Below are 21,564 nucleotides of genomic sequence, written 5' to 3'. Positions count from 1 at the left end.
TTAGTAGGACTGTTTCTGAAGCTCTTTCCAAAGTCAGACTTTGCTTTAGTTCCAACTGCAAGTGACATGTTATAAACCAGAGTCACTCACCGAGTTGCTTCAGGGCTCTTGGTCCACAGCAGTTGGCCCTGACAGTGATTGATAGCTCTTTTCATACCTGCAGTTCTTGCTTTGACAGGACACCTTCTCGACATTTCTCCCTCCACCAAGTTTCCCAGAAGTCTATTTTTAATCAGCGTGCTCCCTGTCTTGGAATCCTCTGCAAATAGTGACAAGCAGTAAGAGCAGAGCGCTGTGTCTGGCAGACACTGGCAGGGATGTCTCCTCAGTAAATCCTGTGTTTAAGCAGAAGTGCTGCAAGGAAGCACTATGCATATCCCACACTCATGCACCATCTCTTTCATAAGGTCCCCTGTTTACTCCAGCAGGTGTGGTGGCTTTTCTCATGTTTGATAATCCAGTTAACCCTGTGCAGGACACAGTTTAACATCTTTCACTTACCTTTCCTAGAGCCTCACGTTCCCATTCCAAATCCCACATTATTACCACCAATCCATGTGATCAGATCTCCTTTAAACGCTCCTGCAGTCTGACCTTTAAACGCCCCTGCAGAGTGGTACCTGTTAGGCAGTAACATGAGCAATTCCCAGTGTGACAGGGCAGCATAAACCAATATTGTAGCTTCAGAGTAGCAGGGAATTCTGCTCTGCCTGTGCTGCACTCCCCTTGAAAGGCTCCAGGTGCATTTACAGAGCTCCTTGCATTGAAAAAGCACCCAGGAGCCCAGCACAGACACACACTCACCCCCTCTGCCCACACATGCACAGCAGGCAGAGCTCAGCTCTCCCCCACTGCCATGGGCAGAGCATCACAGAGACAGGACTCTGGAACAACCCTTCAAGTGTTTCGAGAGCCACAGAAACTGCACAAGATAATTCCTGGGGCCTATTCCCAGCTGCAGGGGTGATCAGAGGAGACAGGGGCACAACATGCCTCCAGCAGCTACTGTGTTTCTACAGAGATGAAGGAATCAGCATGAACCTGCTAATGGAATACTTGTCACTCCTAAGCTCTGGATCTTGAGCTTGTTTTGGCAAGACAGCTTTGAAGCTGTGTTGTTAAGGTTTGTGTGCCTCTTGGTTCTCTCCTCATGAAAGCAAAAAGAGCAAAATACCTGTAATCTTCTTTTTGCTCCTTGCAGTTTGATGCTTATGATGGTTGTTCGGGAACACTGACTCAAAAGATTATGAGTTTCACACCTTTCACAGCATCTCAAATAAACAGGGTTCTACTTTAGCATCTGTTTCTTAGAAATGGACATCATGGCTGGTGAGTTCACTCCCAAGTAAATCTCCTATTTTCTACTACTACTGCTTAGTCCAATAGTCAGTGCTGGTTCTTACTTTGGTGTGGAAATTGAAGATTCCAAACTTCACGTGTGCTCAGTGTTTCTGTGGAACTGGCACTGGAAAGGTGGGCAATAAACCAAGTGTCATGAAGCAGCCTGGACTTTAGACTGGTGGAAGCAGATCTCAGCATTCTGAAACACTAGTAATTCAAGAGTCTTTTTAGACCAGGATGCCCTCCTCTCTCCAGTTCCCAGAGTAGAAGAGAAATCCTAGAATGTTTCTTCCTGGTGCTAAAGAACAATTTGCAGGTACTCTTGCAAAGCCTTTCTCTTTTCTAAAATCTTATTTCAGCAGTGATACTGAAATGAGAGAGGGGAGGATGAATAGCGAATGACGTAAACAAATTTCACAGGCACGTACCACAATTTTCAATTGCATTCAACAAAGAAAGCAAAGCAGCTTCCAAGGAAGGCACCTGGCAGCCAGTGCTGCTCTGGACGACTTTATGAGAGTTAAAGTTTGCAGATGTTACACTGTGCACTGCCAAACCTTGAGCAGAACACCGACCCCAGCTTATCCAGCCAAGCTCTCAATGTTGCAAGAAGTTGCTTCTGGTTCAGCAGTGTATGGAACCTCCAAGGCACTTGCCTGTAGGTGATGGATTACCTACAACCTAATCCTAGACAGCATGAGGTACTCTTGGAATATTATTTGGGAGGCAAGATGTTCATGGGCTAACTGCTCACCCATCTGGAGATCCCTAGAGCCTTCAGCAGGATCTGGCTCTTCCAGCAAATACTTAATGCTTCCGAACAGGGAGTGCTGTGCAACCACACACCAGGCCCAGTTGTTGATCCAGCTTCTGATACCATAACTTGCATGATGGTTCTTCTTCATCCCATCAGACCTCTGTCTCTCTGACTTCATTCTCCAGGCAAAGTCTGTTAACCAAGGGTATTTATTTTCCTTCCTCACTGTTGGTCACAGGCAGATTACAACATTTTAGCATGCTATCACTGCAACATTATTTTCTTTCACAAGTCTGAATCTTAACAATTCTTAATTTGTCACCAGGACATCAAAAATTCCATATGCTCCTGAAATAATTAGGCATTTACTGGTGTTGCAGAAACTTCATCAATTAAAGCAGTCACTACAATGTACTGAAGAGTCCTGCTCTTTCAGATATCTTTGTCTTGCATATGCCTAAAATTCTGTTTGAATGGAAGACGACCTCTGCCTCTCAAAGAGGTTTGAGAAGTCAAACCACACACTGACAAAGTAGGATCTCAGATATGACAGTAGTTAGTGAAATCTGGGCTCAGTAGAAACTCCTCCTGGCCTTTGGCTGTATCATTTCTGGAATCTTAATGCCTGTGTTTTCTTGCTTAGACCCCGGAGAGAAAGTACATTGCAACGGTGCCGTGTGCTGCTCTCACTGGAATGAGGCTCCCAATGGCTCAGCACCCAGGTGGGTTTTGAAATCAGCCTGGGAAACATGGGGGAGTTCTGGTATCAGCAAGAGCTGGTGCAGAAACAGCCTGAGCAGGTGCCCGCCCTCTCTTCCAATTCAGACTCCTCCTCTGTGAGCAGCCAGAGCCCGAGACACCGCTCCCAGTGACCTGAGCAAACCCCTGTGCACACGCCAGCTCCTTGCCATGGGCTTGGCACCGAGCCCCTGCTGCCATCAGAGCACTCGGGGTCTTGCTGAGAAACCAGCATTTGATAAGGGGCTCTCACAGAAAAAGGCACAGACTGGGCTCAGCTTAAAAGACCATCACCACAATGCAGGACTGACTGAGCTCAGCAGGCTTTGAATTTCGAGCATTTTGAAAATGGTGACCAGGCAAAATCCACAGAGAAGGGCGGGACTGTGTACACACCTGTGGTTCAAGAGCAGTTCCACTTGGTCCCAGGTGGCAAAGTTCAGAAACCAAAGCACATCTGCCCTAAGGGATTTTCAGATTTAAAGAAAGCTGAAGCCATATCATGTAAAGTAATCAAGCAGCACAAACCAGTTCTCCTGAGAACTTCTGAAGGCTAATCACAAGTATTACAAAAAACTCACATACAGTTCATCCTCGTATAAACCTCTTAACATTGTATAACAACACCTGGATAGATGTATATTTTTCTCTTCTTGGGAGAAGCATCAAAATTTAGTTCTCTCAACAGAATGATTTTAGGTGTGGGGTTTATTTTTTACAGTCCTAGACTGGATGTATAATAGACTAACAAATCATTCTGGAGTACTGGTTTCTCCCAGTAATTTCAATTTATATTCTACAGGAATACATAAATGACTTGAAGTCCTCTATATTTATTTTTCTCTTACATTTGAAATTATACCTGAATAACCATTATAACCTGCATTAAATAAGGGGGCACTTGTACGATTATCTGGGCTAAAATAGCTACAAATTTATTCTCACAAAAGCCTCAGTAAGGCTCTCACTTTAATCTAAGGTATCACAAAAAACCATTGTTTTGCAATATGAAGCTCCATTCTGAAACTGGATGTTTGAGATGTGTGAATATACTTAGCAAACAAATTCCAATCAGATTTCTCCACTAAAAAGATGGATTTTTGTCTTATTAAAAATTTATAGCCAGATTTTAAAAAGAGTTAGGGCAAGAGAGACTACAAACAGTAATTGCATCACTTCTATTTAATTTACAGTGTTCAATTTCTGCCGCTAAAGTATCATTTCATTATAGCACTTCAACCTAGATATTTTTAATTTGGGTAAGACAGCTTTGCTTTAAAATTCCTTGCCAAATGCAGACAAAATTTAAAATACGAGCCAGCAAAATGACACCAGATGTTACACAGCAGTTTTATATAACACATTACTGAATTGCTTTTGGAGGCTCAGTAACCTGAATATCAAGCTTTTGAACCCAAATTGATGCCTCTGCATAGAGCTGTGACACAAAGTGATCTTACTCCAGGTTTTCCTTATGGTTTGTACTTCAACTCAATTCAGACCATAAATTTTAGAGTAGATCAGAAAACAACTCTGGCCTGGATACTTTAAAACTTTTTGCCCCAGAAATGTTTTCAAGAGACGTAGGTTTGGGGTGAGGGGCCAACAATACATCCATGAATAAAAACCCCACATTACCACAACTTGGGCATCATTCCCAGAGGTAAGGCGTGTGCAAGGCTCCTGAATGGTGTCATTTCACAGAATCGACTCCTTCCTTCCCTTTCTCATTCAAACTTCTGCAGTAATGCCACTCACCTTGGTTTTCATGCCTTATGTACTGGAAGCAGTGAGAAACAAAGTTACTATCATTCTAGGACGTAATCACAGGGTCTGCTTTACAGGTGGAATGACACCATTTCATCCCCTTCACACCCCACATTAACACTCTTCCTCCCCACGTTTAAAAAACTAAGTGCAGAGACACAACTAAATCTTCTGTTAAAATACAGGAAATTTAAAGGATTCCTACACTAAGCAGTTTATGTAGTAAAACTCCTGTTATTTTTTTCCTCTTACTGTAAGCAGAGTACCCTTTTATATATCCTGTGATTTTATTCTGCAGAAGTTCATTGAACCTTGCTTTAAGTAACTTTGGTCCACTTAAGACAGACCAGAATTCTGGAAATAGGTACTACTGTCTGCACAACTCTTCATCATTTACCAGTGTGGCTTGCCCCACACGGAGACAAAGTCTTCGGCCTTTACTCCTCTCAAGTGACGAAATGGAAGTTCAGGTTGCAGGTTAGGAGATGTGGAGATACACTCTGAAGACAGCAAGTGACAATGTGACACGTCTGCCTCTCCAATGTCAGGCTCTGTGCAGAGCAGCTCCCTTTCCTCCCAACGAGGCTGCTGCTCCCAGGGCAGCCCTCTGCACCACCAGAGCTGCTGCCACACACGTGTCCTACCAAGCTGCAAATTCACTGCAGTTTGCACAGCTGGAATAAAAACCCTGTGGCATTAGTAAACCAATCTACCCTTGGGTAAGGATTTCCAGCAGTTGCATTATTTATAATGGTTTCATTTTTATTTACAGTAAGACTACCTGAACCTACTGATGCTGCAAACATCTTAATAAATTACAATCCCCTAGATAGGGGACCTATAGGGCAAATAAAAAAGAAGATGTATCAAAGGCTTCTGTTCCACACAGCCAGAAGAACCCAGTAGTGTCCTTTATCCAAGGGTAAATGAATATATTACACAGAGGAAGAGAAGCAGCAGCATCAACAATTACAGTGGCCTGGTTTTGAAAACACTTGGCTAGTGGAATTCAGGGCAAATTCCAATCTCATTAGCTTCAAGAACCCAATTAATGGGCCATCCTATAAGGGCAGGCTTGATGCAGAAGAATGGCAGTTACTTAAGTCGTCTATCTTTTGAACTCAAATTCACAGTTTTGGTTTTCCATGCCTTTTAAACAAGAAAAGTACCCCATTCATGACAATAAACTTTACTAGAAAAGCCATGTGGGCTTGCCTGGTTACAGCCCCAGCTAACAAAGTGTACTCTGGCTTCTGCTTAGTGATGTCCAGAAAGGAAATAAGAGATAAATCAGTGCCATATGCATCAGGCCACGCCACTTCCTCCTATGCAAATCAAGCATTTCAAAACAGACTGAAAGGGAAATGGCTCAAAAAGGCTGTGACTCCCAAATCTTCTGTAGAGTCATCACAATTATCCTGGTAATCTGGAAATGCTGATGTCATCCCTAAGCATTCACACACAATGCTTCCATTACGTAACTACCAGCAAAATGAAGAGGAAATACTCTTAGCAGATTTTTTTAAAACATTTGCTTACATGAAGCTGCATTTGCCTCTTACAGTACCACACACCAATAACACACTCTTTGTGTTTCACACCATTCCCTCACAGCACAGAAAAGGTTACATTGTACTGCTGCTTGTTCAGAGTGGCAATGACACATCACATTCAACTCGTGTTACAGTTCATGAATTATTGCATATTGTACCCATAGCTAGTTGTACCAATTAAGGAAAAATCCATGGGAAAAAATCCACCCTGAAATGAAAGCATCATTCATAATAACCAGGAAACAGAGCAACACTCATGGCAATTTGCTCCCTTTTCACTTAAGCAGGACCTTAACACCCCCATGATGTGAAAAGTCTCACCGTAAGAACTGTGCCATTTTCCCTGTGCTCTATCACATTTATGTTATTCTGACTACAGCTCACCAGAGCTGTTACTGAGAGATCAACTTGTGCAGAGAACTCCAGAATGCATCAAGAGACACATTATACATAATCTCCAGAATATTTCCAGCCCCAGCTGGTTTGACTGACCAGAGCCTCAGGTTCAGGCATGGAAATCTGTTGTCCCAACACACAGGTAAAAAGCAAAGCACTACGTTCAGGATGCTCATTTATCATTTTTTTCATCCTTTTTTTTTTTTCTTTCATTTTTTCTTTTAGCAATTTACCTGACACTACCTTCTTTCTGCAATCACTCAGAGGAGTGTTTTATTGCATGTTAAAAGACAAGATATGTATTGAAAGTAGCAATTTTATTTGAGTTAAAATTATTTACAAAAACCCAAAGACATACTTCATGAAACTGGTACAAACTATTTTTCCTGCCGTTGGCTTTTGCTCCAAAGATCACAGCTGAGAAATACTGTATAAAATAAAAATAGGATTGGATTCAGAAAAGTACTCTACTGTTCTAATTTCCCATTGAGAGTATTTACACAAATATTTACAATGGAAAAAATGTTACTTTAAAACTTTAATTTGCAAGTTGACCTCAAGTACCCTTTAATGCAGAGTTATTTGAGGGTCTAACACACAAAAATGCACTGCAGTTCACAGGGTGATTTCTCCCCCCACCCTCAAAAAAAAAAATCTGCATTTGTCAGTGCTTGACAATTAGTTACATTTAAAAAAAACCTGTTAAACACTGAGGTAAATCAATTCCCAATTACCAGTGTAACAAAGAAAGGTAGTTGTCCCTGCTTTCCCCCATCATCACATTTGCATCTTCTTTTCTCTTGCCATCTCTGCACAGAAAACTACAAAATCAATTTGAAATCTCATTATATATGTGAAAATCTCCAAAATTCAAAAACTAGACGGGCCAAATAATTTCCTCCTGATGCAGATCATCTACATACACCTTTTCCCTCAATACTGTTTTGGTTTTTTTAAAGAAGGGGAACACAACCTCAAAAACTTTTCTAAGTTACACTGATACACTAAGTTTTAGAAGGTGATGAGAGAAAATGCAAAAAAATATGACCAACATAAGATTTTTGCCGTTAATCAGTTACTTCCTTACAGAATTCCCAACAATCTGCATTATCAAAAATAGGAAGACATAGAAGGCAGCCACTGTATGTAAAAAAATTTACAGCTGGCACTGATACAAAAGCACAAGTTCTTAACTTTATACACGGAGATAACACAAGATCTAAAAGCAGGTTAGATTTCCTGTTATTTCCCCCTCATTATACACAGAACTAATATTTTTATGGCTTCAAGTTTTACAAATTCAATGGAGTAACATGATGTAACTACCTATACAGGTATTCAAAAATGTCAACGAAGCAGATCGCAGAACAGTCTGCAAATATTCAAGACCACCTTAATAAAAATAATTAATAATCAATTCTGTTGGTCTGAATAGTGAGTGCAAGAAAAAAATTGTTACAAAAGTCATGTATTTTCTGGGATTCTTTGTTCCACTTAAGTCCTCAAACACAATGCTTTGCTGTGAACTAGACCTCAGACTGAACAAAATCTTAGCTATATCAGCAATTTAAGGCTTTGTGTTGTATGCATTTCAACTCTGTCATACTACAGAAGGATGAAATAGAAAGATTATGTCAGCTGGAAACATTAATCCCCATTGGTGTTTTAGCTTCTTTAAAATTCTTCCCCCCTAAAGCATCCAAATTCATTGTATTCAACATTATAAAACACACCTTGAGTTCTTCCTTGAAACAAATTAAAACAGCATTTCAAAGTTTTTGCTTATCAGAAGTGTAAACTACCCTGGGATTGAGTGGTTTTAAAATATTTTTTTTTCTTTCTTTATTTCATTTGCATTTTAAACAGGGCACAACTTTTTACAGTCACTATTCCTTTTGTGGATCACATACCCTCAATGGCTTGAGTGTTTATGGGTCTGCATGCTCTTGGAACTACAAAGCGTGATGGTCTAGCAGGTTACAGTACGTGGGCCATGGAGTTTTGGAACTGAGAAATAGTTCAATGACCTAATTTCAATCAAAACAGTATAAAAAATAAACTATCCAATCCTCGCCTCTTTGGATTCCAACAAATTTTAAATATAGACAGTAGTTAAAATCACAAAAGTATTTAAAAATTTATATTTTATGATTTTGGAATAGTCTAGTAATAAAAAAAGCAGGAGCAAATTAAACTCAAATAGGAGCGGTGCTGCTGTCCAGAACTTCTTTATTAGAACATTTGTTTGATACCTCAGTAGCTAAGCTGCCTTTGCACCTGGCTGGCATGAAACAGTGGCTCAACAGTAAACAGCAGTTGCACTATCAGCAGCAAGTTTTTCCCCTTGAAACTTGTCACGAACAAAGCAAGAAAAAAAAGATAGGGAGGGTAAACCCTGCCAAAAATATTTAAATACTGCACTGCATCATAAACAGCAAGGTTTCTTTATTTACTTTGCTCAGAACCTTTTTCCCCTCATTTTTGATAGTTGCAGATTGATGTAGTAACTGTCTTTTAGAAAATGCTGAATGCATGGTTAAGAGACCAGGTAGCCTTAAAAATCCGAACACGAATGACACAGATGAATGCTCTCGGTATATCCTTCAAGGACTTCTTTCATGACTTCTTCTTTTGTCTAAGGGTAGCTCCAGCTTTAGAGTGCCTGCAGCGGAAGTTAAGTATCTAGCAGTGTTCCAAGTATTCAATCACCCTAGAGATAGATTTCTGGCCTGTTGTTCCAACAGCACACTGGAAATGCAACAGAAAACACAAGTAACAAACAAGCATTTGTAGCACCTCCTTCAAATATCTGAGAGCTATTCTATTTTCAGAATTTTAATATTTACAACTGTGCATCAGTAAAAGCAACTAAGTTCAGGCAGCCAATTCAGAAATATCTTCCTGACCAATCACAACATAATGACAGACAAAATTATGACAGACAAATGGCTTTCAGTAGTAGAAAGCAGTGCTCTTATGAAGACACAAACTGAAAATGTTCATGCTTCTAAAATGCATGAAATATTAACAGAAAACAAAGTCACAGAAATATCTACATGAATCAATTTGAAATATGTATTACTTACAGTAAGGTTCATAAAACTGAGAAATTTTTTGAGCATTTCAGTCATTATCGAGAAGTCTCCTTCAGGTAAGTACTCCCTCACAGTAGTCACATTGATCTACGAAATAAAACAGTCTTGTCTTATTTGGGAAACATTTTTCTGACACAGAACTACAATGCATGTGAGATGCACTAAGACAAGTATATTCACAGCATAAAGATGGCTTTTGCTGCCATCTTCATAATGCAAGTCTCTTCTAAGCAATACTCATATCCTTACTGTGTTTATGGAAAAAACTATTCCTGAGACTATTTTTATTGCTGGTTTGTCAAAGCTTTTCCAAAAAAAAAAAAAAAAAAATGGAAGAAGAAGAAGCAGCAGCAGACAGACCTTCTCCCCCCCCCCCAAAATACCCTATCAGACGTCCCCAGGAGCTGCAAGATTATCAAGAAGTAAAACGCCCACCAGGTCACTCCCCTGACAGGGAGAGGCTCTCCCTGAAGGGTGGAGAATTGCTGATCTCATTGTCAGTCTCACTCTGAACACTAAAACTGTTCTGGACACTGCTCAGTCCAAAGGCACAGAACAGCCCCTTAAAGGCCATTTCTGCACCATGGTAAATTCAGACAAGCCTGAAGGCAGGTCTGAAATCATTCTCATGTGAACATATTTTTGATGGGAGACTTTACTGAGTTCTCAGCCATTGGAGTTCCACATTTTTAACTTCAGCTTTCTATTCCGTATTTCCAATCTGAAACAATTATTTGACCTAATAGGGACACACACAAGTTCATCTGATTTCAATGGAAGAAAAAACTAAAGTAGACTGATAAAGAATAAATAGGCCTGATGGTAACTTGTGTACTAAAACTACTGAGGAGGAACAGGCTTAGCCGATGTTCCTCTGCCTTTCCAAAGTTAATACTTTTGCTGGCTACGAAGAGAGGTAACAGAGGTCAAATATTCAATCCCAACTGTTTTTGATAAACACAGTGATGTTCAAAAAATTTCTTTTGGCTGGAACACCTCTAGCAACTCTTCCCAAAGCTGTATACATCAGTGTAGCTTCACTAATATATTGCTCATACTGAAGCCCAATTTAACAAACCCTTTCCGATACAGCAAATTATCACTTCATTAAACATTATATTGGACTTAAGATAATTTTATTCCTTACTGGACTCTCCTGGCAGAGACAGCCTAGAAGCAATGCTGTGTATGAGGCCACAATGCAGTCTTCCATGTGCTTCCCAGCATGCTGAAGAGCTGTAAAAGAGACAACAGTCTATTGTATTCTCTAAGCAGCTGGTAGGTTTTACTGCTGCAAATACAATCCTTCATTATCACTTTCCAGAATGCTTTTTCCTCAAACAAAATGAGCTTTTGGACTGAGATTTCAGAGATCAGGAAACGCCACTCTTACTGACTCAGCAACACATTCTTGACAAGAAAAATGGTCTTCATTCACTTGGAACTCATTCTGCTGCACAGTATTTTGTCATTTGCCATTTCAGTGTGCAAACTGTATGCTGAACACCTCAAACTACCAATGCAAATGTTTCATGGGATACTATATGCCTCTAAGACTTCCCCCAAAGTAGTTTATTGTGTTAAGGACAACAGGCACTGCATTTTTTGCTGATGACTCAGCATTTGGGGAAAAACTACAAACAACTGCAGGCACCACTTGACAGAGCTACAAAAAGGAAGAATGTAAAGAAAGGTTGGAGAAAGTAACATACCACACCCATTAACATAACATGAAAACACTGTTACAAGTCCAACAGTGCATCTACTAGTACAAGATTAAACAAGAAGGAATCACGTTTCAGACACATTTTCCAGAGGCAGACTATGTAACAGGTCAGAGATACTCAAATTCCTGGAACAAACTACCAAAAATGCAGCACATCAAGGCACTACACAGGTCCTTCAGATAGCACGGATGAAGGGAGAAGGCAGACACAAAGCAGATGGGGACAGAAGGGGGAAAAAAACCAACCCTTAAAAGAGCTTGAAACGAGAACTGTGGATAACAAAATTAAGGCAGGTAACTTTCAAGGACTCTTCCACAAGAATGAAGTAACAGCCTAAAAGCCATCCTTTCCAGAGTATGTTGTACATGGAGTGTCCCCAAAAGGTATGGGATGGGGGATTTTTGCCTTTGTTTTTTTTTAAGGAACAGATAAAAGCAGCATAACTACTTCTACTTCTCATGCTTCAGATCTAAATGGCTCCTACTTATGCAGCAGTTTCACCAGGGATACACTGAGGAGCTCTCAGCCCTAGAGACTGAATGCAGACAGGAAGCGGAGGACAAGGTGGGATGTTATGCACTCACTGCTCTTTGCCTTTCCTGAGCTCATCACAGCCATACAACGTACCTTTATTAAGATCAAGTTCTTCATCATCTTCCTCCTTCTTATCCTTCTCCTCAGTACTGTCTGACTTCTCTGTGGAGACCCACTGGATCTCTCCACTTGTCTCCTGCCATTCCCCACTCTTATCATGCTGAGCAGTGGGAGCTTCTTTAATCAGCTCGTCCGTCTGGCTCTCGGCCAGCTGTGCCGCTCGCTCGCACTCCAGGAACAGCTACGGGGGAATTCCAGGAGAACTTCTCTTAGAAACCCTAAAAACATTGACTTCATACTCCTACATGGATTTCCTGCTCACAATTGACCCCTCAGTACAATTAGCCTTCAATACTTTGCTTAACAATAGGCTTTTCTGCTTCAAAGGAAAATATAATCTGGCCCAACACCAGCGCCGTGCACCACAGCAAGACCTCCCTGCCTGGTGCTGAACCACTCGCCAGGTTCCTCTTGGGCATCATAAAAGTTTAATCACTTTCCCTGGGACACAGCTTGAAGACTAAAAGCTGCCATAATTTCCTGTCCATTTTTGTTCTCTACCAATTTTCCTTTTCTTTTCACACTAACTATTCCCTCTTGGCTTTCTTGGACCAAAAATATGAAGGAGCAATTTAAAATTACTTAGCAAAGAATGTGAATGAACTAAGAATTTCGTATTAGGCACTTATTTCTCATGAATTATTTCCCAAACCATACAGTCACCAGTTTTAAATATTGCTTTGCCAAGCTACATACATTAAGCTATTTTGTATTATTATTTTTACTGATTTTGTCTGCTACTGGACAGTTAATTCACAAAATTAAACACCCACAACTGCTAAAAACATCCACAAAATTAACTCCACTGAAACAAGACATCTGTAATTTCTTTTCAATTTTTTTCATTTTAGGCTGCATGGTGAAACTCATTTACCAAAATTATTGATGGATTTATTTTTTTTTCCCCCCAATTTCTTTTTTAAAATTTCTTAATTCTATCAGTGGATTTCTTTCTTTTTTTTTTACAGTCTTTACAATTTAAGAATGCTGTTTCACATCCATAATCATTACATGTGTATTTGATTCTTTTTTATGAAGGATGATCCTATTTCTTAATTTAAAGCTGCAAAGTCCCAAAAACATGGTACTTGAAAACTATGGAAGCAAAGTATGTAAGAGAAAAGTAGCTTACAGCTGGTTTAAAACAAAAGTCGAAGTAAATAATCTAGCAAAAATAAAACCAGATATAAATTGTATGAGAACACAAGAGTTTTCCTGTGTAAACCCGTGTCTTTTAGCAGGGAAGCCGTTTGTGCAATGGACAGCACTGTGAGCAGCAATCTTCCCCCAGCTTGCTCCACTCCTCAAAATGCTAAACACAGAAACTGACACATTTTCACTGCTGAGTTCTCCCATCCCTGATCAGGAGAAATGGGAATTTCTGCAGGACAAACACTTCTCACCTGCACTAAAGCCTGAACAGCATCAATCTGTCCAGTCATCTTTAGGCTCTCATCTCCTTCTCCCGTGCACAAGGAGTCAAAAGAACACGATGTTTCCATGTTGACAAGGCAGTGCCTGTTCCGGGCACTGTACTCCACGAGATTGATCAACAGACCCAATCCCTGTGAGATCGGACAGTCAAAAATATTACACATTGGAAAAAAGATCACTTAGCAAAAAACATCTATTTAGATAAACATCTTTGGCCTTATCTTTGTGAGAATACACAGCTTATGAAACAGTCTGACAGACAGGGGGATCAGGATTTAATGAAATACAAGACAGAACAGAGATCCCTGTACAGGAGAACTTTTATGCAGGAATCTCTGTTTTTCCAATTCTGAACATAAAAATATTTTTGGAGCTGAGGATTCCTTTACAGAGGTTAGGGATTCAGGTGTCCAACCCTTATGCTCGTAAGAGATCCTTCACACACATAATTTCACTGCTGCTATTGGGCCACTCCGACCCATTTTATATAAGCTGAGGTAAATCTGACAAAGATTTTAACTCAATAATATCAATCATATTTCCAAAACTGAAAAGATGTTTGAAAATTATTCATTATACTTATTTAGCTAAATCTCTTTGTTCAACAAGCAGTGCACTTTTCCCCCCCAAACACAGTGCAAAAACCCTCAAACCCACCAAATCCTTACAGAAATTTAAGTACCTCACTTGAGGTATATATCTGGTCACTGAAAACTATAGGGGAAACTATTCCTTAAAGAGGAACCAGAGCAGCTCAATGCACAAGAAGGAGGCAAATCATTTTCTGTTGATGTAAGGAGCACAAGAACTTACCAGCACCCGAATATCAAATCTCTGTTCTTGAGGTAGGAACTTGGGAACCTGAAGCACACAATTCATGGCTGTGCCTATCAGACCATCTTGTTCACCTGTTTTTGTACTACCCCATTCTGCAAACAGAGTTCAGAGGCTCAGTACTGAAAACACTCACATTTATAATGGTAAGCAGCCTAATAAAAACCTTTTGGCTCTAACGACAAACCAACCCTTCTCAGCCCAACCCTCGTCTGAACATTTCGTACTTGCAATTCCTCACCCAGCTCTGCAAAGACAGATTTCTGAGGGCTGTAAGCAAACATCTACCATGCATAACTGCTTTATAGCACTGGACTTGAAAAATCATCAATAGAAAAAAAATATTTACACTCATGGTTCATTTGACACTTCACCAAAGAATAGGCAAAAAATTTGTTGTCTTACCATTATCATTTGTCAGGTTGAGCAAGACCCCAATGATGGCCCTCATACAGTCCTCCACGGCTTTACCCACGTGGTTAGTTACATTCTGGTGAGGCAGAGACTTATTGTCTGGTAAACAGATGCTGTCTTCAGCACGATTATATCGCTGGATTAACTCCTCACAATGCTGCAGTGCTCTGCAGGGAGAAGGTGCAGGACAAAATTATCTTCCCAACATAAAGTGCCTCCCACCTTTATCCTTGCTTCACAAGTAAAAAATCCTGACACACAGAGCTTTAGGCTGAATTTTTCTGATACCCAGTCTGTAGGGACAGATAATGAACTTACCACCTATAAAATCTTTTATATGCCCAACTGAAAATTGTGAAAACAAAAACCTGGGAATATTAGGGCTTTATCAGCTTGATACTTCAGGAGCAAGTTAATTTTTTTTCCCAGCTTCTTCACATGGTCTTAGAAAAGACACCTCCTCTTCCTACAAACCCAGCCTCCCATATCCTCTGACCATCAAGGCACAACATAATTCTGACAGTGTTACCAGAATGTTGTCTTCTCAGAACTATGTGCATTCAGTAGGGAATGACACATGACTTCCCAGCAGTAAAATCCTAATCTTGTAACACCAGTGGACCACAGATATTACTGCATAACGTCAGTTTCATGTTAAACCACCACACTGATTTCAGTTACACAAACAAAACCAGAAATGTCAAAAATACATACTGGTTTAAATAACATATTCAACTGTGGTTTGCTTCATTTTAATTTAAAGAAATACTCCAAGCATCTAACCTATAATTGTGAAATCATGTGTCCAATGAGGTCTGCAAAGTCAAACTTTCAGCTTCATTTGTTCTCTGATGAAGAGCAATACAAGCAGCAGAGAGGCTCTGCCAGCCAACTGAGACCTCACCCAGATTGATAAATGGGTTAGAGGTGTTTGTACAAGAACCTCTGCCAGGGAGGAATGCCAAAAACAAAATCTCACTATTTTAGTTCTTAGTTACACTGTCAATTCTGCTCTGCCCCATTCCAGTAAACACTTAAACACAATGAAAACACAATAAGGAAACATCTCTTCCCCTTCCTCTGTGTCCCTATTAGGTACAGCTGGAGCTGAATCCACAGCCAGCAGCTTCTACAGACCCAGCAGTAGCAGCCCTAGACACTGGTAGTACTGGTAGTAACCCCATCTACATTAACTTTACTCAATGAAAAGCAACAGTCGAAATTTCAGGGTTATTCACCTCTAGAATCTTCCAGTAGAAATCATTTATTTTTTTTACCCTATAATGGGAAGTATTTTGCAAAACTGGGGTTTCTTGGGGGGTTTTTCTACAACTTACTTAGCTGAGGAGACTATGAGCTGTGAGTCTTTGTATGCTATCAGATAGCTCTGATTTTCTGGATTATGCACAGTTACCTAAAGAGAGAAGGAGAAAACAGTATTAAAAATAAGAGAGTTTTCTTCCCTACTTCCTCTACTTTCCTCAGCTCCACATTTCTTGGTCATTATCCAGCGTAAACTTCTCACTTTTCGGTATTTCCTTGGAGTTTTCATCTCTAAATAATTGTGGCACTGAAGATTAAACCATCTTGCCTGATAAAGTTCAGAAACCATGCAGCAAAATGTATCACCACAGCAAAACCCTGAATCCACGTTCTGGGACCACAGCATCCCAAGTGTAGTATACAGAACACAACTGTATATGTGGTATTTTAAGGACTTGACATCAAATCCACTTACGAGAGATTATTACAAATCCAACCATAACACACAGGGGTTTCCTTGATTCCCCCGACCAAAATTTGGAATCAATTTTCAGCAACAAAGGTAAAGAGAATTTTTAAGACACCCTTCAACAATGGTTCATGTTTCTCAGTTTTCAGTTTGCATTTACACTATCTTGAAGTTTGTCCTTCTATTTTGGCAAACAAGTGACCACTGTAGCTATTTGCCCTCTAACTTGGGTTTAAGGCGTTGAGTGAGATTGATTGACCTGTACTCTGATCCCAAATGTTTTCTGATGTGAGGAGATGTGTTGCTAGAACAGACCAGACCAGGTCTAGAACAGACCAGGGCTCTTCTGCTTTCTTAGGGTGACAGAAACAGAGGAACAGCAGTAAAAACACCAACCTCAGTGAAACAAGGCATTGCAGAGAAACCCCCCCCCAATTCCTGTCATGTCAACTCTACAAAAGTACCATGTATTTTCATTTCTTCCAACTTCTGAAAGAAATATTTACAGTCTGCCTTTACACACTCAAGTGATGACAGCACTCATTTGCCTTTCAGGGCCATTTTCTCTTGCAGCACTTCCCCAGCTGCTGGTTCAAAGTAGCAATTCTTAATAATGATGTATTGCTCCTAAGAAAATCTCAGTTCTATAATGATCAGTTATTACTAGACACACATTGGAGAGTCAAACTCTTGCCTTGAAAACAACATCCATTAGCAGCAGCTTTTTGTAGGAACTTAAGGAAAAGCATCAGGTTATACTTAGGGTTTTTTAACCAAAAATAATCTTGGAATGCAGTACACACATACAGGATAGTAAATTATAATTTCAAACATTCCAAAACCACTGATAAGCATCACAAAGTTAGTACTGTCTATAAAAAAATAAAATTCAACCTTCTAGAGCTATAATGAGACTATACACTGCAAGAATGTAAACCAGAACTGCTTAAGAAGCAGCTTTCAGAAATGCAAAGGATCTCATACTCACGCTTTCTAAGACCCGTAAACATCTCTCTGCACCCCATAACGAAGCAACCAACTTCTCTTCGTTTTCATCACTGCTTAGGTGATCCACACATTCTTTAACTAAACACAAAAAGAAGTTGTTTTCCTCTGTAAGTAAGATGGCTTCAGAAGCTAAGTGTACAAACTAACCAGCTACTCAAGAGTTTTTATCAACCTTGTTTTACACTTTGCCCACCTCTAATGGCAGGAAACAATTATGAAGACACGATCAACACGCCAAAATATTTCACTTCTCCAAGTAAAAAAAAACAAAAACAAACGTTACAGTTTTGTCTTTACAAGTTTGAGACTGTTGTTACATATCACCTAACCATGTGTTTTATTTTCTCCAGCCAGTAACGGTGTCCAGCACATGACTGTGTCCCTTAACTCTAAGGGAGTCTTTTAGAAGAGGAAAGAGATAGGGCAAGCACATCCAGATTTTACAAGTCTGAAACTATAACTTGAAACTGTGTTCAAACTGAATACTTTCATCTCTCCAATCTTGTTTTTTTCTCCCACTGCTTACTTATGACCAAGTTTATTCAGGTCAAGAATTCATTTAGAAATGTCCCTTTTCCTACCTAGGAGATTCTGACAAAAAACACTGAGATATTTTTGAAAAAATAATTAAATTAGCTCTGCCCCTCCCCTCTCCCCCATTTCTTCTTAAAGGGTTTACCTCCTTTGGTATATTTAGTTTAAAAATATCTGGTTTGAAAATAATTCTAGAAGACTATAAAGGAGATTTTACTCTAGAATAAGTGTGCTGTACAGAGATATGTAACAGCATTCTGTCCAAGTTTAAGCCATTTTTATTCTCATATATTATAATGCAACACTACACATTCTGTTTAACATGAAAACTACTTTCAATCCCACTTGCAATTAAAAATGAAAATCACTAATATTTCTCAGTTACTTGATATTGAATTGTGTGTTTTATTTTCAACACTGCTAAGAAAAACACCTAATATTTCAATTTTTAACCACAAGAAATGAACATCACAAAAAGCAAACACTTCATTACAATTCACTATGCTTTCCTGCTGTCAAAGCAGTGCCCCCACCGTACCTTTATCTACAATATGATCCAGACCACCCAGAAGTCGCAGTTCTTCTTTAAACCAGTCCCCAGCTCGCTTTGAGGTGAGAGACAGTAATGTCTCCATTGCCAAATGCCCGGTCTGAAAGAGTGAGGTTCAGGAATTAGTGAAAGCACCATATGCAGCTGTAGCCAATACAGCAAGTCATCAGACACACGTCACATGAACACCAAAAAACCACAAGTATCGATTCTCAGAAGAACCACCACCAGAGGGAGCAAGAACAGACTGGAAATATGCCTACCTTAAAAAAAAATGACAGTACTGATAAAAAAGGAACTCTGCATTTTCAAATTTTCTTTATTAATAGCTTAGAAAACCCAAAAAAGATGACTCCTGTCATCTGCTTCTCTTGTTATCAAAACAAAAAAGTGGAGGAAGTAAATGGACAAATCAGCCAGGCAGCAAAAACATCAAGAAAATCCCCAGAGAACACAGCTTCCCAATCTCTCAGATACAACAGCTTTGCTGCTCATAGATCACATTTGCTTCCAATGTAGGTACCTTGTGTTTTTATTTTCAACCTACAGAATAAAGCCATTAAAGTGAACAACTGCAGGAAATCGTGCTCTATTTACTGGCTTTTTTGGAAAAAAGGAGGAGCACACAGACGAATCCAACAAGAGTAAAGGTAAGTTCTCTCCCTGCAAATGGAACAGAACTCACTGGGCTTGAGCAAACACTCCACTGTCTCAGTATGAGCTCTCCCCTCACCCCCCAGCATCTCCAGCTGCTTTCCTCGCTTTCAAAACACTTCATTTCCAAGGAGGAAAACAAAGCTGGAGATTAAAGAGGAGTTATCACCCAAAGTTGTTGCAGGAGCAAGCCCTGCAGCACACTGTCACTGAGCATAAAAGTAACAGCATTACTCCAGAGCAAATGGAGGCACCCTTGGGTCAGCAAACTGTTGTGGGGATCAAGAGAGCACAAGCAGCAGCAAATCTACAACAGGTCAGTTCATTTCCTAAATACCTTCACCACAAAAGCTCAAAGGCCACACAATATTTAAAACAGTGATTAATTTTCTGTCAAAGGGCAATAAGACTTCAAATAGCACTAGAAGAATATAATCTGATGTTTGTACACACTTAATAAGGACACTAATTTTCTCATTTTATTTTAATAAAAGCAATGAAAACTCATAACCCTTTTGTTTTTAAGTAATCCATTCCATTCCATTTTTTTGTCAATTACTACAAAATTTTAACACCAAAGGCCCAAAACATGGTGGCCTTCACATTTCAGCCTTATGCTGAGAGTGAAAAGCAGAGTAAGCTCTTTGCCCATCTGAAAACAGAAGTCACTCCTGAAGGCTTTTGTTATGATGCAACAGTGAGGAGGCAGCTGCAAAAGCAGGAGCTCCAGAGGGCCATGTGCTGAGGTGAAGGCCAAGTTCTTCAGGTTCATCTTCCCTAACACAGCACAAGGAGCATGGAACAAATCCAACCTGCACACACCACCTCTGCTTCTGGGTTTATGTTTTTAACATAAATAGCCCTCAAGAAAACAGAATCTTGGATATTCCAGAATTAGTCCAGCCTAACATCTAGACAGACACACAACCAACGCTGTCTGCGGAAGGAGGGAGGCAAATTGATCACTTTCGCCTGATCCATCTAAGATTCAAAAAAGGGAAGGTGTGACTGGTGAGACACAAACTGGAGGTGTAAGAACATCTGCTGCAATCCTTCTGTTTCTCACTGGGTATGTCTGAGTCTGAAAAAGCACAGAGCTTTGCTTTACCTCCCCAAGATTTGTATCTTTGTTTGCATTTTCTGCCTGTCACTGAGCACAAAACAGAGATTACTTACTGTATCTCATGACAGGGATCTACATGAAAGCAGCTTGATCTTCAATATATGAAGTTCATTATTGTCTCAACTTACCATTGCTACTATTTTAAACTGGAAGAGAACCTAATCATCTCATTTGGCTTGCAAATATTCTCTAAATACTATACAGTCTCTGCTTCTCGATGGTGCAGCTGGGAGGAAACCAGTTTCCATCTGTGAGGTACTACAATATTCAATGCATTTACAGCAACAGCTCGAAATAAATTTAAGAAATAGAGCTGCCTCAGGGAAAAACCCTCAAATAAAGCAGCTGAAACTGATGGCCTAGGATATTAATGCTCTTTACTCATGAACAACTTCCTCACAAGACAGAGGCCCTATTGATATATCCTCTGCTTTTAAAACCCATGTCTAAGGAAACACAAGAACAGAACTACAGTTCATAAAAAAGCAACAGGCTAGATCAGATTATGAATATGAGAAAAGCTCAAGCAGGAGACAGTGGTCTTTGTGGCTGGATGCTTTAGCAATGAGGAACCTGCACCAGCTGTTCCAGGCTTAATAAAGGGAGCTGTCTTACATTTTATAGTGCAAGAGCTATCCTGGCACCGACAAACTCTGCTATGTGCGCTGCCTTCAGTGCCAAAACAGCACTGAAAGAAGACTCTGATTATACCAAATCCACGCTGATCACCACCCAGAGAACAAACTTCATTCTGCGGTGGCATTTTCAGACTGTAAACTCAAAGTGCAGAATATAATCTCATATTCATTCTTTCTTTGCAGATTTCCAAGGCCAGCAAGTTAATTCAAGCTCCCTACTGGCACCTTTCATATGTTTGTATGAAACAAGCCTAAAACTGGAATTTGTAATCCACTGTCACCACAGTCTGATCACCGATGAGGTCATGGATATTTTCTTCCTCACCTGAAATTCAGCTCTTGCTAAAGCTACAGAGTAATGACTCTTCATACCAATTTAGCTCTGTGTTCCATAGCCAGAATTTGGAGGGAAAACACCCCAACAAAACTCTTCCTAAACTGACACAGAAATCCCAAAAGCTACAGAAAAAAAGTGCCAGCTCAACAAGGCACATCATCTCTTAGTCTAACTGAATATGGAACACAATCCTGACTCCGGATTACTGCCAGGAGTCGGAAAATTACTTGCACAGACAAAGCTCTGAAAAGCTCACTTCATAAGCAATAAATCAGAAG

General features: G+C 39.9%; 1 protein-coding gene across 8 annotated transcripts in view; it reads right to left on the bottom strand.

Annotated features, from left to right (window-relative positions):
- Positions 1 to 6,850: 6,850 nt before the first annotated feature.
- Positions 6,851 to 21,564, bottom strand: part of WAPL (WAPL cohesin release factor) — a 64,549-nt gene continuing 49,835 nt past the window's right edge. For all 8 annotated transcript variants that reach the window (XM_066324186.1, XM_066324188.1, XM_066324187.1 and 5 more), the window contains 10 exons: positions 18,523 to 18,634; positions 17,431 to 17,528; positions 16,048 to 16,124; positions 14,702 to 14,877; positions 14,276 to 14,391; positions 13,432 to 13,593; positions 12,002 to 12,209; positions 10,795 to 10,883; positions 9,639 to 9,734; positions 6,851 to 9,300 (listed from right to left, as the gene is read on the bottom strand). In XM_066324186.1, the coding sequence (XP_066180283.1) occupies positions 9,235 to 9,300; positions 9,639 to 9,734; positions 10,795 to 10,883; positions 12,002 to 12,209; positions 13,432 to 13,593; positions 14,276 to 14,391; positions 14,702 to 14,877; positions 16,048 to 16,124; positions 17,431 to 17,528; positions 18,523 to 18,634 (1,200 nt within the window). In that variant the 3' untranslated portion in view covers positions 6,851 to 9,234. The remainder of the gene's footprint in view (positions 9,301 to 9,638; positions 9,735 to 10,794; positions 10,884 to 12,001; positions 12,210 to 13,431; positions 13,594 to 14,275; positions 14,392 to 14,701; positions 14,878 to 16,047; positions 16,125 to 17,430; positions 17,529 to 18,522; positions 18,635 to 21,564) is intronic.

The sequence above is a fragment of the Sylvia atricapilla genome, chromosome 8 (genome assembly GCF_009819655.1).
Source record: "Sylvia atricapilla isolate bSylAtr1 chromosome 8, bSylAtr1.pri, whole genome shotgun sequence".
Lineage (NCBI taxonomy): Eukaryota > Metazoa > Chordata > Aves > Passeriformes > Sylviidae > Sylvia > Sylvia atricapilla.
Note: the sequence above shows the minus strand (reverse complement) of the source record. Positions and strands in the feature narration are given on the sequence as shown.